The sequence below is a fragment of the Jaculus jaculus genome, chromosome 18, assembly GCF_020740685.1.
Source record: "Jaculus jaculus isolate mJacJac1 chromosome 18, mJacJac1.mat.Y.cur, whole genome shotgun sequence".
Lineage (NCBI taxonomy): Eukaryota > Metazoa > Chordata > Mammalia > Rodentia > Dipodidae > Jaculus > Jaculus jaculus.
In genome coordinates this window covers 51,285,178-51,312,310 of record NC_059119.1, presented here as the reverse complement: position 1 = coordinate 51,312,310, position 27,133 = coordinate 51,285,178, and the positions used below count along the sequence as shown (strand labels likewise).

The window sequence follows — 27,133 nt, the reverse complement described above, 5'->3', positions numbered from 1 at the left end:
CAGGCACACATACACACGTGTGCATGCACTCATCACGCATAAACACACCACACATATTCTACACAAACACACAAAAAAATACATAAATAACTGGTGTGCCAAGGAACCACATCCCAAGTGCTGTCCTGTGGCCTCTACAGGCCTACACGTGTAAACTTACCTGCACACAAGCATGCACACGTCTACACGTACAAAAAAAAATAAGAAAACAAAGAAAAAGAATATTCAGGGGCCTGAGAGATGGCTTAGTGGTTAAGCGATTGCCTGTGAAGCCTAAGGACCCCGGTTTGAGGCTTGATTCCCCAGGACCCACATTAGCCAGATGCACAAGGGGGGGTCTCATGCATCTGGAGTTCGTTTGCAGTGTCTGGAGGCCCTGGTGCACCCATTCTCTCTCTCCCTCTCCCTCTTTCTCTTTCTGTCGCTTTCTAATAAATAAAAATAAAAATTTAAAAAAAGAATATTCAAAAATACCACAGGACAGAGGTTTCATCATGTTCCTGGTAGATGACCAGGAAGGAAATGGGGAGCTTTCATTAAGTCTGCTCATTGTATATATATGTATATTAAAGATTTATTTTTATTTATTTATTAGAGACAGAGAGAGAGAATTGGCACGCCAGGGCCTCAAGCCTGCCCAAACGAACTCCAGAGGCGTATGTCACCTTGTGCAGCTGGCTTACTTATGTGGGACCTGGGGAATCGAACCTGGGTCCTTAGTCTTTGTAGGCAAACTCCTTAACTGATAAGTCATCTCTCCAACCCCATTGTTTTTTGTTTGTTTGTTTTGTTTTTAAAGAGAAGGTTTAATTTCTGCACTAGGTCATTTGGTACGAGGTAGAGCGGCAGGCTGTGGCAAGCTCTGGACTAGGTGGAAAGAGTGTCCTCTGGGAGCAGCATCAAAGTTTCTTCTAAGACAGGGGAAACAGCCAGCCCGGCAGGGTCGGAGTCAGGAAGCGCTGTGCACACAAGAGCCCAAGAGGTAATGTTGCGCCTGACTTTAAATGCCAGGCTGAATTACTCTCCAAATGATGGGGAATCATCAAAGATTTTAGAACAGGAAAATGAGGTGTCGGGAGCGCCGCTCTTGGCAGATGGATGTGGTGCCCATGCATGCTTTGAGCTGGGAGGAGTCATCAGCGCAGATGTGAGGGAAGAGGGGAGACCCCAGGGAATGGGGCGCACGCGGGGGGGGGGGGATGAAAGGAGAAAGAAAGATCCCAAGAGACATTTTTAAAGAACCCTGGACTGAGATTGAACTTGGAAACATCAAAGAGCTCCAAGGTGTCCAACAGTCCACAAGAGTGGCGGCGCGGAAGTGGGGGAAATCGAGGGAAGCTGGCCAGGGGGTGGGGGTGGGGGGATGCTTGCAGCATCTGAAGGTTACCCTAACACTCCACATGGGTCAGAGCCAGGATAGCACTAGGGAGGCCGGCAAGGTGGCTCTCACATTTTACACGGGTGGCCTCCTTTACTGGAGGTTATTTGGGATGATTTTCACTTCCATTTTGGGTGCTTTTTGGAATTTTTTTTTTCCAAATGGTTATTTTAATTCCCCGCAGACTCCTAGCGTCTAGTGAACCCTTTGTAGAGCCTCTTTTCTTCCTCCTCCCTCTTCTACCCATGCTGTGTCCCAACCAGGATTCTAACACCTCCAGCCCTGGGCTGGGGAAATGGCTTCAGCGGTCAAGGCATTTGCCTGTGAAGCCTAAGGACGTAGGTTCGATTCCCCAGGACCCACATAAGCCAGATGCACAAGGTGACGCATGCTTCTGGAGTTTGTTTGTAGTGGCTGGAGGTCCTGGTGTGCCCATTCTCTTTTTCTATCTGCCTCTCTCTCTCTCAAGTAAATAAAAGTTGCTGTTTTTAAGTTCAAACCCTATCACATACTGGGAGAGGTTGTCCCTGGAGGAAGAGCAGGCACTCAGAGGCATCGCGGCCTAAGCTCGGGCTCTGGCTCCTCACGCTGTCTTCACACACCTCACCTAACCTTTCCCATGTCAATTTTCTCATCAGGAAAATTGGAGATAATAATAGCATTTACCTCCTACAGTTGTAAAGTAGATTATATGATAATGAAAAGCACTTAATAATGTGCTCCATCATTAGTGTTAATAGGAACAATAAAAAAATAAATCTTTACAACCAAACTTTGTTACCTGGAGGCAAAAAAAAAAAAAAAAAAAAGTGACCTTAATGAGCTCCAGCTTCTGTCTGTCTCCATTGATGCTTCCATTGACGCTCTGAATTTTTCTCCCTCCCTCTCCCATTGAAAGATGGCTTTTTCTCCCCAAACAAAAAGCTGAGGGGGAAAAAAAAAGAAAAAAAAAAAAAAACCCTGAATGAGGGCCTGAATCCCTGCTGCTGGATTCTGGGATGGTCTCCATTCGTGGCAAGGTCCCAGCCCCAAGAAAGATCCTTGAGAGGTACCTCCTCTCTCTGAGGTGGTACCCACCAACTCATACCATTACAGTAAACAGTGGCCAGGCCCAGCTGGAGAGATGGCTTAGCAGTTAAGGCACTTGCCTGCAAAGCCTAAGGACCCACCTTCGACTCTCCAGGTCCCACGTAGGCCAGATGCACAAGGTGACACTGTTGTAGAAATTTTCTGGAAAGATCATTCCAACACCAGAACCAGTGAAAGCAGAAGACTTTATAGCCTTGGGGGATGGGGAGAAGTTTGAGGTCGCCCTCCAAAGAAATTTTGAGATTTCATTTCTATTTTACAGTTTTCATAGCCAAAGGGAAGGGTAAGAAAACAAACAAGATGTGATAATTTGCATATCAGTCATTTCTGTAGCCAGGCCACCCTAACAATGAACTCCATCTTACTTTGTTTTATTGTAAACTGTCTTTCCCGCTTATCATCCCTTTGGGCCCTTTCTGGACAGTTCCTTCTTTGGGATTTTTTCCATCCGCTGAAGATAAGTTTCAGCTCCTCAACAGTTGACTCTCTACAGTGACTCAGTAAATTAGTTCAACTTTTAGCTGTTTTTCTTTTTTTCCTACCACAGCACAAGCGTGCAGGGTCGCGCATGCGCACAAGGTGGCGCACGCATCTGCAGCTCAATTGCAGCGGCTGGAGGCCCTGGCACGCCAATTCTCTCATTAAATAAAATAAATAAATAAATAATAAGTAAAAAGAGCCAGGCCCAGGAAGGAGCTGGGGACGGGCTGAAACACAGGCCTGGGTGCTGACGAGACAGTGCAGGCCCCAAGCTGTGGGAGCATCAAGGCATGTTGGTTCCTAGGTTCAGGGAGTGCCTCACCCCATGGCGCGGTGGGGGAGCTGAGCAGGCTCAGGTTCCCAGCCCAGGAAAGGGAGCTAAGCCCTTTTCCAGAAGCCTGGAAGTCTCTCCCGAGGCACAGCTTTCTCCATCTCTGTCTGGACTATCTTCCTCAGGATTCAGGGCTTTTGTCTTTGCATCTTTGTCTCTCTTCCTCGCCCCTTCCTTCCCCACCCCCACCTCCCAGATTGTTTCTTGGGGACTCTGCCTGGGGCTGCTTGCTGCTCTCCAGTGTGCAGGAAACCTGACTCCATCATCTGTTTTTTATATTTTGGAAACGTCAGCTTCACTTCCTACCTGGGGGAAGTGGGGGGTGGAGGAGCAGGCTGGAATCAGTCCACTCCCAAGGACAGACCCTCCTCTTGGTCACAGGAGGGAAGCTGAACCCAGGTCCTGATTCATGGTCTCTCCTCTGTGAGTTGGCAGTGATGCGAGAAAGGGCCTCTTGTGATCAATTGTTACAAGGGGGGAAAAATGAAAACTTCAGGTTCAGAAGGAAACCAGGAGGCTAAGAGATTTTACCAGTGTAGACCAGGTGGAAAGTGGTTAAAGTCAGTTCTACCTCTAGGAAGGTTTAGAGCCAACCAAGTTGTCTAACAATGTCAAAACTGTTTATTTGTTTAATATTATTAAAACTAGAGGGGCTGGAGAAATAGCTCAGTGGTTAAGGCACTTGTCAGCAAAGCCAAAGGACCAACGTTCGATTTCCCAGGACCCACATAAACCAGATGCACAAGGTGGCACATATGTCTGGAGTTTGTTTGCAATGGCTAAAGGCCCTGGCGTGCCCATTCTCTCTCCCTCCCTCTCTCTCTCTCCCTCTCTTCCCCCCCCCCCAATCTCTCACACACACACATACACACATAAATACTAGATCACACTTAGTGAGGGATTACCGTATGCTAAGCTCTTTGTTTTTGCTTTTTTTCTTTGGGGGGGGGTTCAAAGTAGGGTCTCACTGTAGCTCAAGCTGACCTGGAACTCACTAAGGAGTCTCTCAGGGTGGTCTCGAACTCACAGCGATCCTCCTACCTCTGCCTCCTGAGTGCTGGGATTAAAGGCTTGCTGTTGTATTTGATCCACTCAGCTTTATGTATTAGGCACTGTTTTCATTTTCTATTTTCCCACATGGAGACAGGTTAACTGAGTTGGCCTAAAGACTCTCCACTAGATTGAATCTCCGATCCCAAGTCCTAAGCTCAAGTTTCCAGTGACATGAGCAATGGATTCTGTGCATTTCCTATTCAAGAAAACAATACACCCTACATATCCCAGGGTCCTTTGCATCCTGGTAGCAAAAGCATTGCCTCATTGTTTACTGGGAGAGCTTGGAGAAGCCACTGGTGAAGATGAAGGGAAAGGCCAGAAGAAATTTCAGGAAGAAATGGTGAGAGGGCTGGAGAGGTGGCTTAGCGGTTAAGGTGCTTGCCTGTGAAGCCTCAGGACCCATGTTCAACTCTCCAGGTCCCAGGTAAGCCAGACGCACAAAGGTGAGGCAAGTGCAAGGTCGCCCATGCCCACTAGGTGGCGCAAGTGTCTGGAGTTCCATTGCAGTGGCTGAGGCCCTGGTGTGCCAGTTCTCTCTAAAAACAGAAATGGAGAGAGAAAGCACTGATGGGGAAAGACAGAAGATGAACACAGGTCAGGAAGCCAGAGTCTGGCTTTCGACAGATTCTAGAAAGGAGGGCAGGGAGCTGGTGGCAGCTCATGGAGATTCGAAGGCCAGTTCAGCCCATTCTCTGGGTATTTCCACAAGAAAGTAATACCTCAGGTGTTTGAGATCTGGGCTGGAAGGACAAAGGTTGACATGAAGAAGGTTACTGGTAGGTCAGCAAATACAGGCCATCCTAAAGGAGGCCCTGACACGTAGGAAGGCTATTGAGAAATGTTCCCAAGGAAAGAAAACCTTCCGGAGTCAAGACCACTGCCTCCTTCCAAGTGCTGCATTCGTAAGTGAATGGGGTTATCGGTGTGGCAAAGGGAGCAGATTAGTGGGGGTGAAAAGGCCTAAGTGAGATCAGGGAAAGAGATTCAGTAAAGGAAAGGTGGAGGGAGGACTAATCAAAATCTAAGAGGAGGGTTACTTAGCCTGTGAAGCCAAGGGACCCAGGTTCAATTCCCCAAGACCCACATTAGCCAGATGCATAAGGGGGCACAGGCATCTGGAGATCGTGTGCAGTGGCTGGAGGCCCTGGCGCTCCCATTCTCTCTCTCTCTCTCCCTTCCTCTTTCTCTGTCAAATAAATAAATAAATTAAATATTTTTAAAAATCTAAGGGGACATAAACAATTCATATGGAAACCACTTTTTTGGACAATGGAATACTCAGAAGCCATAGATTGTTACTAGAAAATTTTCAGTGCCAGGGATGATACCTTCTAGTGAGTTGTTGGCCAGGGAGGTCCCTGATGCTCCCAAAACATTACAGGCCATTGATGAGGCCCTTGGTTTCCCACCAGGAATAGATGGTAAGACCCTATTGCTGAAGACTCCACATACTTGGGCTGCAAGGTCACTGAGAAATCCTGCTGGAACTGAGCTGATAACCTCCTCCATGTAGACCAGCTTATAGAAAGCTGGAAGAAGCCATTCTGCATGCAGTTCAATGGGAGGGAGAAAAATCACCAGTGAAGATGCTCAACAGTGGACACTGCAAGGCCAAATGAGCCAATGGGTGTAATAGTGGCATTTCTGTCAGGGGGGGAAACCAACTGCCCTCTAATTGGACTGGAGGCCTGTTCTATGGGGGCGGGGGGGAGAATACATCCGTAATACTGTAAACCTACAAAAGGGTAGTCATGAGCCCTAGGAATGAAACATCTGCTGGTGTCTGGCTAAATGTATATACTATGCTTACCAAACTGCCCAGTAAGCGCTTCTCTTAATGTTCATAACCACATACTAATGCTACTCTCACTTTTGGTTAGAGAAGCTTCTCTTTTCAGATGACCTTGGGATGACTCAGAAGGCACCACGGTGCTGAGAAGAAGTGACAGAGGAGTGCTCAGCACTGAAATATCTCTATCACACCTTCCCAGGCTCAGGGGCCATTGAGGAAGAGGAGGCTGAAAGAATGTAAGAGCCAAAAGAAGGGTAGGACTCCTTACAACATGCTCCTCCAGACACAAAATGGCCTGGATATCCATGACCCCACAGTGCCTACACAAGACCATCATGAGAGGAGGAAAAGATCATGACATCAAAATAAAAGAGAGACTGACCTGACGGAGTGGGGGGCGGGGAGGTTGAAGAGTGAGTTTCAAAGGGGAAAGTGGGAGGAGGGAGGGAATTACCATGGGATATTGTTTACAATTATGGAAGTTGTCAATAAAAGAAAGAAATTTAATTTTAAAAAAGCAAGAAAGTACAGTGAGTGCAAAGCCCAGGGCCTTGTTGAACTAACGATAAACAGTCTGAGGGCTCCTGCAGGCTGCAAGAGAAGGCTTCTTGTGACAACCGCACCGGCGCTGAGCTAGGCTCTCTCCCGTGACCCCCAGGTTAGGGACCCCACCTGGCCTTTGGGTGGCTGGGCAAACATGTATCAGGAGCCTATAGTAGCCTGGCATAGAGTTTCATCTCTTTAATTCTCAAAATGACTCCTCTCCCTGGGTGGCATCAAAAAAAAAAAGCAAACAAGCAAAATTTGGTTAGCAACTGCCAATTCAGAAGCTCTAATCTGTTCAAAAAGTTCAGTCCTGGGGCTAAGGAGAACTCTCCATGGGTGAAATGCTTGCCACGCAAACATGAGGAAGGGAGTTCAATCCTCATATACCCACGTTAAATGCTGGGTTTGGTGTTGTTACACACCTGTCATTCCATCTGGGGGATCTCCAGGGTTTGCTGACTGTCTTCATTAACCGAGTCTTCTAACTGAGCTGGTAATCTTCAGGGTTAGCGAGAGAGAGACCGGGTCTCCAAACATACGGTGGAGAGCTATTGAGGAAGGACAGCCAGTTTCTTGGGACCTCCACACACATGCACATACCTGTGCCTTGTGCCCATACACATACAAGCCTGCCTGCATACCCAACCAAAAAGTTCCATCAGCCCAGTGTGGTGGCAAACGCCTTTAATCCCAGCACTTGGGAGGAGTCAGAAGTAGGAGGATCGCCGTGTGTTTGAGGCCACCCTGAGACTGCATAGTGACTTCCAGGTCAGCCTGAGCTAGAGCGAGACCCTCCCTATGTGGAAAAAAAAAAAAAAAAGTTCTAGAAGTCAAAATCACATTCCCAATTCTGATTATATAGACTGTGTGTCGTAGAGCGAGTGAGGGAGACAGGGTAAGAGGGAGACGGGGTGCTTCTACTGCTCGGGGGGGGGGGGAGCGAGGGTCTTCTGGGTGTGAGTTACGTGCGCATTGTGCCAGTCTCTTGGGTCCTTGTGCACTGAACTTTCAAACCATAACAGAAACACTGAAGCTTGGCAGAGATATCACAGGAATAATTATCTAATTTCGGAACATGTTATTATAATACCTACATGATGTGTAACGAAATTAACAATGTTCACGTTATATTCAACTCCGAGCCGGAGGCCCACAAGTGCCAGGCCCTCCCCACAAAGGCTTCTCCAAGACATGAACACACACCAGGCCCCAAAGAAAGCTCCAGAAGGAAGATATGAGCCCTCCTTCCACCATCACCACCCCCAGTGGTTTCTTCATAGATTGAGATGTTATCATTGAGTAAGATATCTCTGGGCAAATTGGCAGAAGGGGGGCCAAGAGCCTATTTTAGGAAGACAGCTGCTCCTCCCAGAACCCCAGTGGAGGAGGTTATACAAATGCCAGTCATACTGGGGTCACCCCAGCAAACAAGCTTTCTTTGATTCAACTGTGGGCCGGGGGTGGGGGGGTGTCTTCTGATCCACCCAGCTCCCCTTCTGCCCTGGGAGGGGGTGGGATGGGGGCACTGAATTGGACTAAGGCCGAGTGTGAGGGGGAAAGTCTGCTGTTTGCTGCTGTTCCTTGTTGACTTTAGCCAGTAGCTCTGTTTACAAACCCAGGTTGGTTTTCCCAGCACAGTTAATTAGACCAAAGACATCTGGTGTGAGGGCTGGGGGAGGGTATCTGCTCAAAGCCTCCCCCCCCCCCCCACACACAGGCAGTCATGGGCCAGAGCTGCTAAGCAGGACCAGACGTGACTCCATCGAACCCCAAAGCACTCCAGAGGAACATGGCTCCTTTCAACCTGCCTCTCCCATAGCTGTAAGTCACCCTTGGCCCTCACCTTCCGACCTAGGAATTACGTCCAAAAAGGCCTTCCTCAGCTGGCTCATAGACTGGCCATAAGAGACTTGGCCTTCTTCTCCAACAGAACTGTCCCCAAGAGAACTGTCTGTGGGGGTGCCCAAAATAACTGGGCAGGAACTTCGGTCCCCTTTCTAATGACAGCGCCCCTGAATGAAGGTAGGAACTCCAGACTTCTTTAGGGGAGATCTCTCCCTTTCCCTTAGGTATCCCCTCAGAAAGGCGGGTCCTCTCCCTCAACCCCAAAATCCTTCCCCCATGCCCGCAAGGCAGCCCATCCTTAACACCACCTACAGGAAGAAAGATTCACGGGCACGGGGGGATTGGGGGGGAGGCAGAAGGGAGCCCAGGCAGGTGAGAGGACGTAGGTGGACAGGACACGCCGTGGAGGAAGAGCCCAACTGCGAGGGGGAGGGGCAGCGGCTTATCTCTCGCAGGAGGGGGGAGCTCACTCCAAACAGCTAATGCGCCGGCGTGTGAAAGCCCTTCAATTAGCACTAATGATGCCATCAGGGAGGGAGGGGGAGGAGGGAGCTGAAGTTCTGATGGTGTCAGCACTTAACTTCCACCCGGGGCGCGCACACTGCTTGCCCGGGATTCCTGGGACCCAGTGATCCCCCCTTCAAACACCCTGATGCCCACAGACGTGCGTGGGTACCAGCGACCTGGCAGCAGAGGGTTTTGCGTTTCCCCTGCGGGCCTACGGCCTGGCGGGGCGGAGACAGGGATTTCAGATAAGGGAGGAAGCCTGCATCTGTGCTCTCGCTTTGGGGATCCGCAGGGGACACGGAAAATCAAGACCTTGGAATGTCTTCGTTTATTGGGGAGTTGACCAGGGCACGTCTAAAGCCTCAGGATTAACTCTTGAGAGCACTGGTCCCCGCGCCACGCGCTCGCAGGTGCCAATCCGGCCCTCACCCAGCCCGCGCTGGACCAGGAGCTCCCCACCCCGCCTCACTCCCATCAGCCCCCCAACCCGCATCCCACCCGCGAGCGGGACGATGCCCGAGCCCAGCCCCGCGCCAAAGCCTCGGGGGGCCCCAGCGAGGTCCCCTCCTCGGTGTCCGGGCCATTCTCCCCCCCAAACCCCCACACCCCGGGGTGGAGGTGGGGGGGGGAAGAAAGGGAGGGCAGCCCCTTCCGCAGCCCGGCCTCTCCCACCCACCCAAAAGCTCCGTTATCGGCCTCCAGGTCCCGTTATCCGCGCAGGCGTCTGCGCGGGAGCCCCAGCGTGCAGCCCGCCTGGCCGCCGTCTGCACCCCCCGCCCCGATCCGCCTTTCCCTTCCCTTCCCTTCCCTTCCCCACCGCCTCCCGGCCGGCCGGCGCGGAGCCCAGCGTTGGGCAGGGCCGGAGCCGCCTCCGCGCAGCTTCCCAGGCCCGGGCCGGCCGCGGGAGGGAGGTCCCCGCTGTCAGTCAGCCCGGGAAGGCCGGGCCGGGCGGCCGGAGGGGGCGGTGCCGAGGACGGGCTCGGGCCGGGCGCAGGGAGGCGCGGGTGGAGAGGGGGGCGCGGGGCGCAGGGCGCGCGCGCGCGCGGGCGCAGGGCGGGCGCACGGGGAAAGGGGGGGCGCACGGGGTGGGGTGGGGGTGGGGGGCGGCGGCTCCGGGCCTTATAAGCGGCGGGGGGCAGGGCGGGAGGTAGGCAAGTGTCAGGCCGATGTGCCTCCCGCCAGGGGCCGGGGCCGGGGCCGGGGTCGGGACTGCCGCAGCCATGCGCTCGGGCAGGGCCGGGCACCGGCGGGGCGCAGCGCGGAGCCGCCTCGGAGCCTGAGCCGCACTCCCCCCACCCCACACCCGCCCCACGCTCCCCGCAAGGCCCGGGGCCGGGGAGAGAGGGGTTTATTTATTATTTTTATTTTACATTTTTGTTTTTTATTTTATTTTATTATTTTTTTTTTTGGGAGGTGGGGGAAGCGATGCGGCGCCGGCGGGCTGCCGTGGCCGCGGGTTTCTGCGCCTCCTTCCTGCTGGGCTCCGTCCTCAACGTGCTCTTTGCACCGGGATCGGAGCCTCCGAGGCCAGGCCAATCCCCGGGACCTTCACCAGCCTCAGGCCTGGGACGTCGAGGGGGTCGTGGAGAGCTTGCCCGGCAGATCCGGGCGCGTTACGAAGAGGTGCAACGCTATTCCCGTGGGGGCCCCGGTCCGGGAGCTGGCCGGCCGGAACGGCGGCGCTTGATGGACTTGGCTCCGGGTGGACCGGGCCTGCAACGTCCACGACCCCCGAAGACACGGACCTCATCCGACGGTCCCCCGAGCTGGCCTCCGGGTTCCCCTGGACCGGGCCCGCGCCTGGGCTGCGCCGCTCTCCGCAACGTGTCCGGAGCGCAGTACGTGGGCTCGGGCTACACCAAGGCCGTGTACCGGGTCCGCCTGCCCGGCGGCGCCGTGGTGGCGCTCAAGGCGGTGGACTTCAGCGGCCACGATCTGGGCAGCTGCGTGCGCGAGTTCGGGGCCAGGAGGAGCTGCTATCGGCTGGCGGCCCACAAGCTGCTCAAGGAGATGGTGTTGCTGGAGAGGCTGCGGCACCCCAACGTGCTGCAGGTACGGAGAAGGGGGGTGGTGGGGGGACACGGGGTGGGGGGGGTCGCTGGAAGACTCTTTGGGTCATAGAGAAAAAAAGACATGATGGGGTGACCCGAATTAGGACCCTACATTGCACCATCCTGACTCCCAACCCACTCTAAGTCAACTTAGACACACATCCCTTAAAGACAGAGGCCAGGATAGAAACGCCCAGGATGGACTAGTGGTTAGGACTTAGGACCCCCCCCCCCCTTAAGAATATTATCTCCAGCCCCAGTGCCTCCAAAGCCAGAACCCCAAAGCTCCCAGCTGCAGTGATAGACCGACTCCCCCCCTCCCATGTTCATAGAGCCTGAACAACACTTCTTTCACATTTGATAATGTGCCTGGTTTTGAAGATGAGGTGAGATGGGTGGCTGCGGGCTGGGAAGGGCTAGGAAAAGACAGATTTGACTCCCGGAGTCCCTGGCTCATCGCCACACCCAGGCTACTGGAAGGAGTAAGGGAGTCCACCCCATAGTGCACGACCATCCCTCGGGTCCACTTGGGCTCCTGGGGAACCCTCAGCTCTGGGGCAAGTAGACAGACCAAGGCTCTGAACGCCTCTCACTGTGAGTGTCCTGGGCTACAGACTGTTCGGCTCAGAAAGCCCGAAGCCCAGTTTCCCATAAGCGAAACTCAGTGGAGGCCCAGACAGGAAAGATGAGACACCCCCTCACCCCCCAACAAACGCACAGTCTCTTACAGGGCCACCACCATGCCCTAACAGGGCCCCGAGCAGAGTCCTTTCTCAGGAGGTCTCTGCACTTGCCTAAACAGATTGAGGTGACCTGGGCTGCTCTTGTCCAGGTGGCATAGGTGTGTCCAGCTAGGAATATGTTCATAGCTCCCAGCCACTAGGGTTCATTTTTCTGTACCCGGGGAATTGATCAGAAACCCCTCCCTGCTTTCTTGGAAAGTGAGAAGGGACCCCAGGCCTGAAGGATTTGGGTGGCCAGTGCAAAAAAGAGGCCAGAGTGCCACTTGCTCACTGGCTCTCAAGTCTTCCCAGTACATCCCACCCTGGCCAGTCGCTTGTGACAAGGTCCTGGCTCCTGCTGTGGTCACAGGAGTCCAGGAAGAACTCACTGTGTGCCGTTATGCCTGGCCGCACAGCTGACCCTGGGATTGGAGTTCCAAGGGAAGAGCGGAACGTTTTGTGGCCGCTCTAACCTGGGAGGATCATGTTGTCTCCACTCTCCAGGGGCTCTTGGGAACTTTCTGAAAATCCTGTGGTGCCAGCCAGATTCTGAGGGAGTGGAGAAGCCTTGAGCTAGACTTAACAGGACATTTCAGGGTTGGTTCATTGACTCAAGGCCCCTTTCTCTGAGAACAGGTTTGACATTTGATGAGTCTTTCTATGTCTTAGGGACTTATTAAGTGTCTTGATGACCTCAGCAAACATCACAGCAAGCATCAAGGTAGCCCTCCCTCTACCTAGAGCGTAGTCCTCCTCTGTAATGTTGGCCCTCGCAAGGGCGTGGTGGTAGCATACGCCTCTAATCCCAGCACTCGGGAGGCAGAGGTAGGAGGATCGTTGTGAGTTCGAGGCCACCCTGAGACTACAAAGTGAGTTCCAGGTCAGCCTGGCCTACCTGCGGAAAAAAAAAAAAAAAAAAAAAAAAAAAAACCAGAAGATTTCTCTGTAATGTTGACCCCTTAGTGCCAAAGGTGACAGAGAAAGAAATTACAACAGAACACTTGTCACCCCCTGTACCCTCACCAGTAGCCAATCTGGGGTTTAGTTGTGTGATCATCACAGCCCAAGCCTAGAGCTAGCTAGTGCTCCTGGGACAGTTAGGGAGCAAGTGACCCAGGGAAAAGAAAAGAAAAAGCAAAAGGAGACCTCTAGTGTGCCTTTGGAACTGTTTTGGGGGTGCCCCATTTGTCCTCTTGACTCCCAGGCTGACCAGTGTCCCTCCGGGTACTTCAGTTAGGCCACCTCTGCAGCCCAGGGCGGTGAGTAACTGTGGGCCAGAAACTAGAAATCATGTTTTAGAAACTATTAATCACGTAAAACTTCAAAACTGTTCGGCTGCTGAACCACGGAGGAGCCGTAGAGTCCACGCACCTCCACGCTCTCAAAGCAGCTCGCAGTTACACCGTGAGCTCTCCTAGCCAGGGCAGGCTAACCGGGGCCACGGTGCCCCTTCCCAGCGTGACCTTCCATCACTGGAGATCTTTCTGTCCATCTTCCGTGACTTTCCGCATCCCACCATACAACAGACACACACACACACACACACACACACACACACACACACACACGCGCGCGCGCGCGCGCGGTAGATGCCTCCACAGCCTTGTGTCAGAGGGCGCAAGGGTCTTCCCCAATCTCCCTACCTAAGCATCCTAAGGCCTCAGATGGGCCTGAGGCCTGCCTGGGCCCCAGATTCTGGCCATGCCAGAGTCTTATTTTCTTCTTCCAAATGAACAAAAGATACATCTGAAATGCTCCCCAGCCTCATGCTTCCTGGTGGTGGTGGGTGGGGGGGGGGGACGGTTAATGGTGTCTTTTTTTATTTTTTTTCCTGAGGGGTGTTGATTAATACCTCGTTAACAGCGCATTTAACGACCTCCGGGTGTTTAATAACCCTCAGAAGTTTCCCACAAAAGCTCAGGCTCAAGCAAGAAAATGAGAACCAGGCCCGGGGGCCCGCTCTCTCCTTACCTTCCCCCCCACGCCACTGGGCTCTGGGGCTTCCCTGGGCTGGTGCTATGTTTGGTGGTGGGGACTATGAAGGAGAGACAGAAATGGGTGCCTGGCTTTGACCTTGGTCCCTCAAGTGAACCCCGGGGGGGGGGGGACCTGACAGCCCAGATGGTGTCAAATTGTACTTCTCTGGTGGGGCCGGGGGACAGGACTCTCGGAAGGAAAGCAAGAACTTGGGGCTCATAGGGTGGTTGGAAAAGGTGAGAATGCTGTGCAGGAGACATGGTGCCCACAAACTGTGTTCTCCAACCCACGCCCCCCCAATTGCATAGATCTCCCTGGTGCAGCCCGGACAACTCTACCATTGTATTCCTAACCCCACAGGCCGCTGCTGGGCTCAACAGTCTGTGGAGGGATGGGAGAGGCAGCGAGAAAGAAGCAGGCAGTGCTGGCTGGGGTGGGTGTTAATGACAAAGGCAGGCTGTTCTTCCCCTAGCCAGTTGGGTGGTACCGGCCCCCCGCCCCACCCCGCGGTGATTGGGAACGGACAGTATTTGTGACCCCGCTCCCCCCCGCCCCAGTCCATCTTCCCCGAGAACTCCCTGATTAATAACACCTTTATTAATAGTCACCCATGCACATAAGTACAGAGAACACCCGCTGGGATGTGCCTGATGGTTCAGAAAGTGGACTTGGTGAGGAAAGATCCTAGGACCGGAGTTGGGGGAGGATGATAATCGTTTATGGACCTGTGTATTAGCAAAGGGTATGCGTGGGAAACGCCAGGTTACGGGATGTGGGTGGTATAAATTTGAATCACAGCTGTGTTATGTATTAACCGTAAATTTTTTAAAGATATATTTACTTATTTAAGAGAGAGAGCAGCAGACAGGGAGCGTGTGCTGGGCACGTCAGGGCCTCCAGCCCCTGCAAGTGAACTCCAGTTGTATGTGCCACCTTGTGCGTCTGGCTTTACGTGGGTACTGGGGAATCGAACCTAGGTCTTTTGGCTTTTGCAGTCAAGTGCCTTTAAATGCTAAGGCATCTGCCCCAGTCCAACTGTGTGAATTTGTTCAAGCAACATAGCCTTCCTGAGTCCGTTTCCCTTCCGGAAGTCAGGAACACAGCTACCCATGAGGGTTACCGTGAGAACTGGACGCTGTGTGTAGTACATTAACAAAGGGTGCCAGGGCCTGCCCTTCTCCCTGAGTGGCAAGAGGTAAGGGGCTGATGGCACAAATGCCAGCTGTGGGGATGGGGACAGGCAGTGCTGCTCTTCTGTGGCCTGAGCGGAAGTTAAGGCCTGTGAGCAGAGGCATCCATCGGTTAGCCCTTCTCAGTCCCCGACCCCACCACCCTGCGACCTAATGACCTGCTCCGGGTTCCCCCCAGCTCTATGGCTACTGCTACCAGGATAGGGAAGATATCCCGGACACGCTGACCACCATCACGGAGCTGGGCGCCCCCGTGGAAATGATCCAGCTTCTGCAGACGTCTTGGGAGGACCGATTCCGGGTGAGCGGGGAGGAGGGCCGGGCCGGGGCTTCTCGCTGGGATGGTTCGCCCATAGAAGGCAGCCTGCGGACAGAGGCTGGGACTCCTCCTTAGGCAGCCAGGGAGGGAGGGGAGGAAGGGCACAAGCTGGCTTGGCCATCGGCCCAAGGGGTAAAAAAAAAAAAAAATAGCAGCAGGGCAGAGGAGCCAGACTCGGTGTGTCCTTCCTGGCAACACCTCTCCCCGCACAACACCGGCTCCTGCACAGAGCTGCTACAGGATCCCTAGGACCACAAGGGACCATTAGGGTCATCCTGACCGCCCCTCTAGTCCCATACACCGAACTGAAGCCACGGTCAGGTCCTGCTTCGGAGAAGAGATGCATCAAGTCTCTGAGCTTGCTGTCGCCCCCCCACCCCTCAATCTATCTCCTCCATACTGTGCTCAGGGCCAGGCCAGGTGGGGGTAGGTTGAGGCTCAGTGGTCTCTGCAAGGCCCTGGCCTCAGCCTTTAGAGAAGGGAAAGACCAACCTCCAAGCTGAGTCCCAGAACCGCCACCCCCCCCCCCAAGTCCAGCAGGCCTAATCACCCAGCCTTGTGTGTCTACCTCAGATCTGCCTGAGCCTTGGTCGCCTGCTGCATCACCTGGCCCACTCCCCACTGGGCTCAGTCACCCTGCTGGACTTCCGCCCCCGGCAGTTCGTGCTGGTGGATGGGGAGCTGAAGGTCACAGACCTGGATGACGCCCGCGTGGAGGAGACTGCGTGTCAGAGCAGCGCCGACTGCGTCCTCTCATTCCCAGCTAGGAACTTCACTCTGCCCTGCTCCGCCCAGGGCTGGTGTGAGAACATGAACGAGAAACGGAACCTCTACAATGCCTACAGGTGACCCACGCACAGCACACCAGAGCTCCATCCAGCCCGAGGTCTTTGCGGTGGTGGTGGGGGGGGGGGGGTGTGGTATGGAGACACGGGGAAGGGCAGCCCAAGAGTCAGCGCAGGAGGCCAGCCGGGGAGGCTAACCTTGACCAGTGGAACTGCAAGTGCCCAGTCAAGTGAGAACGTTCAGGCCTGTGACAGTGAGGCTAAAAATAGAGACCTCCAAGGAGAGAGAAGCTGGGTTGGAGGGAGCCAGCTGGAGGCTTCTTAAAATAGTGTCATAATCGGGACCTGTGGCTGCTGCGACTGGCTCGTCCCTTCCACTCCCTGGCTCCTGACCTCTGCAGGGCTCCTCGTGTCTTATAGAAGCCCTGGCCATTGGGACTTCTCTGCAGCTGGGGTCAGTCAGGGGACAATGTGGACAGAAGATGAGAAGGATGAGCTGGAGATGCAGGCTTCAGGTCTCAGCTTGATCTGAAGTTAGTAGTGGTCACAGCCGGGCCCAGTCCCATGTCCCAAGGCTGAGTAGACCTCCCCTGGGACACTAACTGGTATGACTATCTGCTAGGCGTAGAGATCAGGCTCCCTGGCTGAGTTAGAATCTATACCACGTGAGAATAAAAGAAGGGGCTGGCCAGGCGTGGTGACGCGCACCTTTAATCCCAGCACCCGGGAGGCAATGGTAGGAGGATCATCGTGAGTTCGAGGCCACCCTGAGACAATTCCATGTCAGCCTGAGCTAGAGTGAGACCCTACCTCAGAAAAACAACAAAAAGGGCTGGAGAGATGGCTTAGCGGTTAAGCACTTGCCTGTCAAGCCTGAGGACCCCGGTTCGAGGCTCGATTCCCCAGGACCCAAGTTAGCCAGATGCACAAGGGGCGCATGCATCTGGAGGTCCTTTGCAGTGGCTAGATGCCCTGGCGTGCCCATTCTCTATCTATCTATCGGCCTCTTTCTCTCTCTGTCGCTCCCAAATTTCAATAAAAAACCACAACAAAAAAGGAGGGGCTGAAGTGCTGGTTTAATGATTGAGACACTTGCTGCAAAGCCTAACACCCCGGCTTCAATTCCTCAGTACCCGTGTAAAACCAAATGCATAAAAGGGGCCGTGTATCTGGAGCTCTTTTGCAGTAGCTAGAGACCCTGGCACACCTAGTCTGTCTCTCTCCTCTGTGTGTCGCTCTCTGCTTTCAAACACGTAGCTTGAAATAGAGTAAAAGAAGGATGCATCCCCAAAGATTGGATCTCTGAACCCCTCGTTTATCTCTTGTCACAGGTTCTTCTATACCTACCTCCTGCCTCACAGCGCCCCACCCTCCCTCCGGCCTCTGCTGGACGCCATCGTTAATGCCACAGGTGAGACCAGGCCACATCTGCTTCCCATTGGCGCCCCTTCCCCGTCAGGAGCGAGTACAGGAATGACCTCAGACAGACCAGGATCCCGAGCCCATCGAGTTCTGTGGCAGAGGCCCTTCCTTAACCCAGTGGGTATCCAGGCCCAAACCCCTGCCGGAGGGCAGGAAGCAACTGGCTGCCCGCCACAGGAAGGAGCAGGAATCAGGCGTGCTGTCTCCTGCAGGAGAACTTACCTGGGGGGTGGACGAGACCCTGGCCCAGCTGGAGACCACGCTGTACCTGTACCGGAGCGGCCAGTATCTACAGGACTCCAAAGCAAGCAGCGGCGCCGGTGAGTGGCCTCAACCAGGATCCAGGGACTGCGGCCGTGGGGACAGCAGGTGTACAAGTGAGCAGAGCTTCCTCCCTGCTTCTGCGCCCAACGGGCTATGACGCACCCTCTGCTTGAGGAGTCTTCAGAGGGCACACTCAGGGCTCCCTTGCGTCCATGGGCACAGCACGGAGCCCTCGCTTTGAGGTCTCATCTCTGGCTGAGCTAGAACAACCTTGAGCCTTGAGCACAGGGGTGGGCATCGACACCCTCCGTCTCTGTGTCTTGGCTATGTGGCTAACCCCTGGCACCCCCCCCCCACACACACTTTCCTCATATGTTAATTGGGCCCCATATTCGCTCACCTCACAAAATTCTTATGGGGATTCAGTGGCAAGCAAGGTGTGTAAAAGTTAATTAGCACAGTTCCTTTTACACTGAGGGAACACAATATGTTTGCTTCTCCTTCCCTTCCTCTGTACGCCCCGGCTGGGAGGTCAGCTGGAGGCTATGGAAGCAAGGGCTCTTCTGAAACCAGCCAAGAAGCCACTTCCTTCTTCCAGGAATGGGGAAAGTTCTAGCCCTCTGTGGTCCCTCTGCAGAAGCCCTCGGGTTCAGCAGTGGTTGGCAGGGGGCAGACGGTGGCCGGCCTCCATTTTCAAGGAGCCCTGGCCAGTCTTTAGGGGTGGGGGGAGCCCTCGTTAGCCCTGTAAATAAAGTTTAACGAGGTGAACAATGGCCGGCTCTGTCCCTGAGGACTCCGTTTATGGGGCCATAAATCACAAGCAGCCCTGGACTTTGGTCTAGTCCCTGGCAGGAGAAGGAGGCCGGAGGGCGGGGTGACCAGAGGCCCAGGGTTTCTGCATTATCAGTCCCTGACTGGGACTCCCAGAGCAGTAGGAAAGACTGGGGAACAGAGGCCAGGCTCCCGACCTTTTGCATCAGAGAGACATCAGCCCTTTCCAAGCACCCAAGCAAAGGCGCATCCTTGCGTTCATCTGCAAATCGCTTGGCCTCAGAATTTCCCAACTAAGCCTGGAGTGGTGGCGCACGCCTTTAAGTCCCGGCCCTCGGGAGGCAGAGGTAGGAGGATCACTGTGAGTTCAAGGCCACCCTGAGACGACAGCGTGAATTCCAGGTCAGCCTGGGCCAGAGTAAGACCTCACCTTGGGGGGAAAAAAAAAAAAATTCCCAACTGCGCCCATCCCATTTCCAGGCCCGTCTGAGGAGCTTGTCTAACCTCTGTTCCCAAAGCCAGGACAGCATGCAGCTGAGGGATGCTCTGAACCCTCGTGACTCCCTGTGGCGTTCACACACCGGCAGCACAGAAGCTGGTTAGGCATGCAGATTATCAGGCCCCTCCCAGATCGGAATGTGCCTTTTCGTAATACTGCCTGGAGATCGCCATGTACCGGGATGTTTGAAAAGTCCAGTTCTAAATGTCTCCAAACTGCCCTGACCCGTTCTCCGTGTGTGTCTGGCCCACACATGAGCTTATCTTGTGCTCCTCACGGCAGCTGCATGTCCTTACATTTTGAGAGATGTTTATCTCCCCAAATCCAAGTCTGCGCTTGGCCTTCAAGCCAGCTGGAACGGCATTGGCTGCCTTCATTTCCATGCTGGGTGGGGTGGGGGGGGCCTGTGGAGGGGGCCTCTGGCCTGGACGTCAGCCCTGTTCACAAAATGACCCTCAGCCCTCTCGCTCCCTGCACCCCCAAGAGTTCTCACCTGACTTCTTTTCCCCATCCCCTAGAGTACCAGCGCATCCCAGACAGCACCATCGCCCAGGCAGACTACCGCTGCTGGCCATCGTACCACCACAGCGGCTGCCTCCTGTCCGTGTTCAACCTCGCCGAGGCCGTGGGCATCTGTGAGAGCCACGCCCAGTGCCGGGCCTTTGTGCTGACCAACCAGACCACCTGGACAGGTGAGCCAGGGAGGAGAAAACAGCCCAACACAGCGGCCAGGCTTCTCTCGGGGATGTTGGCGGTTAATAGGGAGCCCATCACAAGCCAGAGAGGGAGGCTGAGGTGGTGAGAGGTGTGGTGTGTGTGTGTGTGTGTGTGTGTGTGTGTGTGTGTGTGTGTGTCTGTCTGTCTGTCCTCCAAAGAAGTTGCTGTAGAGAATGGCCTTGCCTCCAAAGAGACAAAAACAAAAACGCAGAACTGTCATCTCTCATTTCCATCCTCAGGTCGGAAGCTGGTCTTTTTCAAGAGTGGCTGGAACCAACTGGTTCCTGATGCCAGCAAAACCACCTATGTGAGGGCCCCTGGTTGATGGGTCAAGGGCTCAGCTGACCAGTTGACCATCCTCGCCAGCTGGGCGTACCTGCAGCGGGGAGTGACTTGCCCTTGAGTCATTGCATGTCACCCGGGAGCTCTGCAGACAAGGCTAACCTCCCAGACCAACCGACGTGACCAGGACAAACGTGCAATAATGCGAAACGTTACAAATGTGAGCTCGCCAGGGTTAGGCCTGAGACTGCTGGCCCCCAGCCCTGGGGTCATTGGTTTGGGGGGGGTGGGAGGGGATCTGACCGCTGCTCTGGGCTGCGAGCAGATCTCGGGCTTTCCTGACCTGGGACAGTTGGGTGGGCAGCCCCTGTCAGCTGCAGTCCAGAATGTAGCCAACGGGCACTGCCGCGGGTGCCACAGTGGGTCGGGGCCGCATGGGGACGATTGGTCACCGAGTGTTCTCGTGGCTTGAGCCCGAACACGGGACTCAGCTGGGAGGGATGCTCCAAGATGTGGGTGAATCAGCAAACAGGGGGACACCCACCCCCTCTCTCTCCCGAGTCAGGGGTCAGAGCAGCAGTGCACATAACCATATGAGCCAAGAATAAGGTGGAGGAGGAGCAGGTTGCATTTGAGCCAAGGACCTGGGGTGGGGTTAGGGTCAGGGCCTTTCTGCCTCATTTGCTTTCAGTGAAAGCCGCCAAGTAGCCAAAACCAGGCTCTGCCCCCCTCCTGGAATTTGCATATCCAGAAGCTTTTGTACTTCTTGTTCATTCATTAAATTGTTTATTTTTGTAAAAAAAAAATAATAAGTAATAATAATAATAATCTGTTAATAAAATGACATTTCATGACAAAACCTCAACAGTCACAGTTTCATGAGTTCCGGCTTAGGACTTGTCCCTCCAGTGGAGGCCTTGGGTGTGTGTTTGTGGAGGGTATGTCCGTTAGGGAGAATGATGACCTTTGAAAAGTGAAGTCTCCGGCTGGAGAGATGGCTTAGCGGTTAAGCGCTCGCCTGTGAAGCCTAAGGACCCCCGTTCGAGGCTTGATTCCCCAGGACCCACGTTAGCCAGATGCACAAGGAGATGCACGCGTCTGGAGTTTGTTTGCAGTGGCTGGAGGCCCTGGCGCGACCATTCTCTCTCTCTCTCTGCCTCCTTCTCTGTGTCTGTCACTCTCATATAAATAAGTAAGTATAAAGTGAAGTCTCATAACAATGTCAAAATAGGTCTCCAGGCTCTGCTCCTGTGGTGCCCATCTGCCGGCTTGGCCCTTCATGTCACACCCTGACCCATAAAAAAGAACCATGGAGACCCTCTCCCCATCCCCAAAAGCTCTCTCTCTTTTGAAGTAGGGTCTCACTCCAGCCCAGGCTGACCTGGAATTCACTATGGAGTCTCAGGGTGGGCTCGAACTCACAGTGATCCTCCTGCCCTCTGCCTCCTGAATGCTGGGAAAGCTCTCATTGTAATACCTTCTGACTACTGGCCGGGTGTGGTGACGCACGCCTTTAATCCCAGCACTGGGGAGGCAGAGGGCGGGAGGATTGCTGTGAGTTCGAGGCCACCCTGAGACTCCATAGTGAATTCCAGGTCAGCCTGAGCTAGAGTGAGACACCTACCTCGAAAAAACAAAACAAAACAAAAAAAACTTCTGACTGTTGGTGTACAAAGCTCTAATCCAAAGTTCCCTCCTCATGGGATGTCAGCCTCCTCAGCTAACTGGCAGAGCTCAGGATGAAGGGAGCGGAGCAGCACCCTGCACACAGCTCAGCTTTTCCTCTGCACAGGATAGGCTCTGGGTGTCATCACTACTGCCCGTCAGAGGTTCATGTGCACTTTTTCCTTTTTTTTCTTTTTTTTATGACAGAGGGAGAATTGGCACTCTAGAGCCTCCAGCCATTGCAGTCGAACTCCAGATGCGTGTGTCACCTTGTGTGCACGTGCAGCCTTGTGTGTGTCTGGCTTACGTAGGAACTGGGGAGTCGACCATGGGTCTTTAGGCTTCGCAGGCAAGTGCCTTAACCACTAAGCTATCTCTCTAGGCCTTCCCTCCCCGCCCCCCCCCCCACTTTTCTTTTTCAGAGCCTGTTGCAGTCTGGTTCACATTGCTGGTAGAAATCACCCAACTGAGAGCAGCTTCTGGGAAAAAGAGATTTATTTTGGCTTACAGGCTCGAGGGGAAGCTCCACGATGGCAGGGGAAAACGATGGCATGAGCAGAGGGTCGACATCAACCCCTGGCTAACATAAGGTGGGACACAGCAACAGGAGGGTGTGCCAAACACTGGCAAGGGGAAACTGGCTTTAATACCTATAAGCCCACCCCCAACAATACACTCCCTCCAGGAGGCATTAATTCCCAAATATCCATCAGCTGGGAACCTAGCATTCAGAACACCTAAGTTTATGGGGGACCCCTGAATCAAACCACCACAGAGCCTTTCTCTAGTCCAGAAATACACAGAGAATGGGGAGAAAGGACGTTTATCTACAAAGAGCAACCTCTGCTTTTTGGACTTGGGGGGGTGGGGCATCTGGCCGGCGCATATGGATGCCCAGTGAGGAAGAGGAGGAGGAGGAGTTCCTGAGGGTTCAAGATCATACTGAGGCCAAAGAAAATCCTATATGAAGGCAGATCTTCTGACCTGCAATCCTGCATCCTTTCTCCCATATCGCATTCTAGCTCTAGAATATTCTCAAAGAAAGAATTAAGCAAACTTTAACTCGGAATTGGCTTCTCCTCAGCAGATGCGGTCTGCATCATTCTTATATACTAGATGTCCCTGTAGTTCTAAGTGGCTAGCGAGCTGACATGCGCTTTCGGGTCATCTCTGCTCGTCACAGATGCTGCTCTGACCCTCGAGGCAGCAGCTCACTCCTGCCACCCCCAGACCACACCACATCTGGTGTCTGGTGTCTGGCCCTGCGGTGGCGGGCAGACGAGACAACTTCTACAGGATCTCACCCTTGCCGCATGAGGAGGAGCTCGGCTTCCACCCAGTGTTGCGTCTTTCTCTGCAGATTACTCTTTGGCTGGCGTGTAGTCTACGGACTGAGGTCAGGAGCCCACGTCACCAGGCTGAGCCCAAGGAGAGACCAGAACTGATGAGAACTTGGTGGATAGGGAATGGGACAGGAACTCTTGGGAGAAGTCTCACAGTCCGGAGGGACACAAAGCCCCAGTTAAAATCGGCAGAAAGGGGCTGGGGAAGATGGCTTAGCGATTAAGGGATTTGCCTGCAAAGTCTAAGGACCCCAGTTCGATTCCCCAGGACCCACGTAAGCCAGATGCACAAAGTGGCGCCATGTGTCTGGAGTTCATTTGCAGTGGCTGGAGGCCCTGGCATGCCCATTCTCTCTCTCTCTCTCTCTCTCTCTCATAAATAAATAAATAAAAGATATATTTTAAAAATCAGCGACAAACCGGGCATGGTGGGGCATGCCTTTAATCCCAGCACTCGGGAGGCAGATGTAGGAGGATCATCGTGAGTTCAAGGCCACTCTGAGACTCCATAGTGAATTCCAGGTCAGCCTGGGGCTAAAGTGAAACCCTATCCCCCCTCCCCCAAAAAAATCAGCAGAAAGGATCCACCTGCTTGGGAAAGAGAATGGTGGAAATGGACACAAGTGCCTTTCCAGCTTTGCGGGGTTCCCCACGATGGTGGATAAAGTAGTCCTCGGACAAGGGTGAGAGGGAAGTGACACCCACTGAGGGACATGCTCTGGCCTCAGGGATATATAACCGTTCCAGTTCTACAGACCTGAAAATGGTAGCCCACGTCACGGGTACAGAGATCTGGGTAAACGAACGCAGCCCTAACTCATTGCTCGGGGCCGTGTACAGTTTCCAGAAGGCAGATCTACAGCCGGGACATCCAGGTTAGAGTTAGAGGCCCCCCGGAGTCACCAGACAGCAAGTACTTGGGAAAGAAACACCATGACAAGCCAGAGTGGAGGTCCCAAAGGGCATAAAATCTTTTCAGGGGCTGGAGAGATGGCTTAGCGGTTAAGCGCTTGCCTGTGAAGCCTAAGGACCCCGGTTCAAGGCTCGGTTCCCCAGATCCCACGTTAGCCAGATGCACAAGGGGGCGCACACGTCTGGAGTTCGTTTGCAGAGGCTGGAAGCCCTGGCGCGCCCATTCTCCCTCTCTCCCTCTATCTGTCTTTCTCTCTGTGTCTGTCGCTCTCAAATAAATAAATAAAATAAATAAATAAATAAATAATTTTAAAATCTTTTCAGAAAGACTGGCCCACAGGTAGCCAAAGGGACGATAGACGAACTCGAAGCGCAAACCTCACAACCCCTTTCTGGAGACAAGAAATGACCAGGCACAGTCCTGCAGAGTTGAAAGCAGGACATTTGCAACCGGAAGCGGAGAGCCTGTGCCCAGAAAGGAACAGACAGTAGAGGCCAGAGGTAAAACCCTCCCCCCTCCAGATGGTCACTCATCTCCCCCACCTATCCTTCAGTTCGTGCCTGGGTGGGTCTTTGTCTCCCTTCTGCCCACTCCAGATCCATGCCCCACCTCCCACGACCTTCGGAGCCCGTGTTTTCTTTGCCACTGCAAGATGCATGATGCCCAGATTCAGTGGATGTAGGAAATCTATTCGCCCCTCTAAAGCCTCGGGTGACTTATTTCAGAAGAGGGGAGCCACCTTGGCATGGGGGCAGAGAGACCTTTCCAGAGTGGAGGTAGACCGAAGCAACACAGAGGGACGGCACCGTGCCCTGGTGCCCCCTCCCCCAGCCCCGTCTACCGCGCACGCCTTTCATGCCAGCATTTGGGTGGCAGAGGTAGGAGGATGGCGGTGAGTTCGAGGCCACCCTGAGACTATGTAAAAGTAAGCGCTCAGCAGATACCGGCTGCAAGGGTCCATTTTGATTGTCGGCTGGGTCTAGAATCACCGAGGAGAGAAATCTCTGGGCTATTCTGTGAGGGAGTTTCTAGGTTAGGTTAACTGAAGAAGGAAGACCCCCCCCTCCCTTCACTGTGGAGGGTACCATTCCGGGGGTGGGGACTCTCCGCTTCCTGGTGGTGGATTAAAATGTGACCAGTTGTTTTGCGTTCCTGCCAACATGCCTCGCCGGCTGTGATGGAATGTTTCACCTGGAAATATAGCTGAGACAGGGCTGGAGAGATGGCTTAGCAGTTAAGGCACTTGCCTGCAAAGCCTAAGGACCCATGTTTGGCTCTCCAGATCCCACGTAAGCCACATGCACAAGGTGACGCAAACACGCAATGTCGCACATGGGCCCAAGGGGGCACAAGGGTATGGACCTCAGTTACAGCGGCTGAGGCCCTGGCATGCCAATTCTCTATCTTGCTCACTCACTCTCGCTCGGTCTCTCTTTAAAAAACAAAAAAAGAATTTAAATAAAGCTGAGAAACTGGCTTGGTGGAACACGCCTTTAATCCCAGCACTTGGGATGCAGAGATAGGAGGATTGCTGTGTGTTCAAGGCCACCCTGAAACTACATAATGAATTCCAGGTCAGCCTGGGCTAGAGTGAGACCCTACCTCAGAAAAACCAAATCCAAAAATGTAAATAAATAAAGCTGAGAGCCGGGTTTGGCGGCACACACCTTTAATCCCAGCACCCAGGAGGCAGAGGTAGGAGGATCACTGTGAGTTCAAGGCCACCCTGAGACTCCATAGTGAATTCCAGGTCAGCCTGGGCTAGAGTGAGAGCCTACCTCGAAAAAGTAAAATAAAATAAAATAAAATATAAAGCTTAACTAAACCTTTCCTCTCTCGAATTGCTTTTGCCAGGTATTTGGTCATAGCAAAGAGAAGAGTAACTTAATATCCTGGCCCTCACTGCCATCTCTAGCATTAGCGAGCTCAGTGCCCGTCCGTGATCTGGGCGGAGAGAGCAAGCAGAGACTCAGGCGGACCCAGGCAAAGGCGGGCTATCCCCACCTCCCCAAAATGGATCACCGCCTTCCACGAAGGGGAGGTGGGGCCCGGCTGCCGGGTCAGTGCCCTGGGAGTGGAGAGTGTGGCCGACAGAAGGAGGAAGAGGATTAACACGAAAACAGAAAATGGGATTAAGAGGCCTCCAGCCACCGTGCCCACCGCCCCCTGTCCATGACAACGGGCTCTGGCTGTCATGCCGCGGCTTCTGGAGGCGACAGCATGTAAGACATGGCCGATGCCCCGTTCCCGGGGCGAGAATCAAAGGAGGCTTGCTGGACTCCGACTGCCTGGTGACTCCGTTTGCTAAGCAAGGAGGGTTCGGGCTGCTCCCGGCTGCAAGCCCTTCTGCACGTTTCTCCTTTAGCCCTATGGCAGCCATGAGAAGAGGAGAAGAGCCTGTGTTCCTTCTCCTCTGATTAGCACAATGTTCCCTGAAAGCCAAGTCCACTCACAGGACCCGGTGGCCCATCTGCACCTGCCAGTGCCCTTGGGGAGGAGTCCCAGGCTAGCCACTACCAGGGCGCTCCATGGGCAGCCGAATGGGACCAGCTCTGCCTCACTGGCACCGTCCCACCCAGTGATTACGTCCACAAAGAGCCCGGAAGGACCCCTGTGAGGGCCGCGGAGAGGGAACCCCCGCCCCCTTGCCTTGTGCCAGGCACTCCTGGCTGAAACTGCTCATCTGCAGAAGCTGCCACATTCTTCCAACCCCATCAAGGAAGTCGACCAAGAGCCTTCTTTAAAAAAAAAAAAAAAATTGCTTATTGATTTTTTTTTTTTTTTTTTTTTTGAGGTAGAGTCTCACTCTAGCTCAGGTTGACCTGGAATTCACTATGTATCCTCAGGGTGGCCTTGAACTCATGGCAATCCTCCTACCTCTGCCTCCTGAGTGCTGGGATTAAAAGGCGTGCGCTCCACATCTGCCAAGACAGCCTTCCTTTTTTTAAAAAAAAAAAAAATTATTTAATTATTTTATTTATTTGAGAGAGAGAGAGAAGCAGATAAGAGAGAGAGTGAATGGGAACGCCAAGGCCTACCGCCTCTGCGAACAAACTCCAGGCACATGCACCACCTTGTGCATCTGATTTACGTGGGTCCTGGGGAATTGAACCAAGGTCCTTTAGCTTTGCAGGCAAATGCATTATCCACTAAGCCATTTCCTCAGCTCTCTCTCTCTCTCTCTCTCTC

General features: G+C 53.7%; 1 protein-coding gene and 1 long non-coding RNA gene across 3 annotated transcripts; both read left to right on the top strand.

The window, feature by feature from the left end:
* Positions 1–8,394: 8,394 nt before the first annotated feature.
* On the top strand, positions 8,395–9,437 carry LOC123455798. The gene is made up of 3 exons (XR_006634145.1): positions 8,395–8,493; positions 8,603–8,694; positions 9,317–9,437. It is a non-coding gene; the product is annotated as an uncharacterized LOC123455798 (long non-coding RNA).
* Positions 9,438–10,437: 1,000 nt separating this feature from the next.
* Positions 10,438–20,323, top strand: Pkdcc (protein kinase domain containing, cytoplasmic). 2 transcript variants are annotated; one of them, XM_045137628.1, is made up of 7 exons: positions 10,438–11,076; positions 15,143–15,265; positions 15,857–16,128; positions 17,400–17,479; positions 17,703–17,810; positions 19,543–19,716; positions 19,981–20,323. In XM_045137628.1, the coding sequence occupies exons 1-7, from the start codon at positions 10,450–10,452 to the stop codon at positions 20,064–20,066; spliced, it is 1,470 nt and encodes a 489-aa protein (XP_044993563.1). In that variant the 5' UTR covers positions 10,438–10,449; the 3' UTR covers positions 20,067–20,323. The 2 variants fall into 2 exon arrangements, with proteins under 2 accessions (XP_044993563.1, XP_044993562.1); XM_045137627.1 differs by having other exon boundaries at positions 17,703–17,867.
* Positions 20,324–27,133: the final 6,810 nt, after the last annotated feature.

Coding starts and splice junctions, on each gene's coding strand:
- Pkdcc (XM_045137627.1), top strand. CDS start 10,450: ATGCGGCGCCGGCGGGCTGCCGTGGCCGCGGGTTTCTGCGCCTCCTTC. Junction 11,077..15,142: donor GGCACCCCAACGTGCTGCAG/GTACGGAGAAGG, acceptor GGTTCCCCCCAG/CTCTATGGCTACTGCTACCA. Junction 17,868..19,542: donor TGGGGACAGCAGGTGTACAA/GTGAGCAGAGCT, acceptor CCCATCCCCTAG/AGTACCAGCGCATCCCAGAC.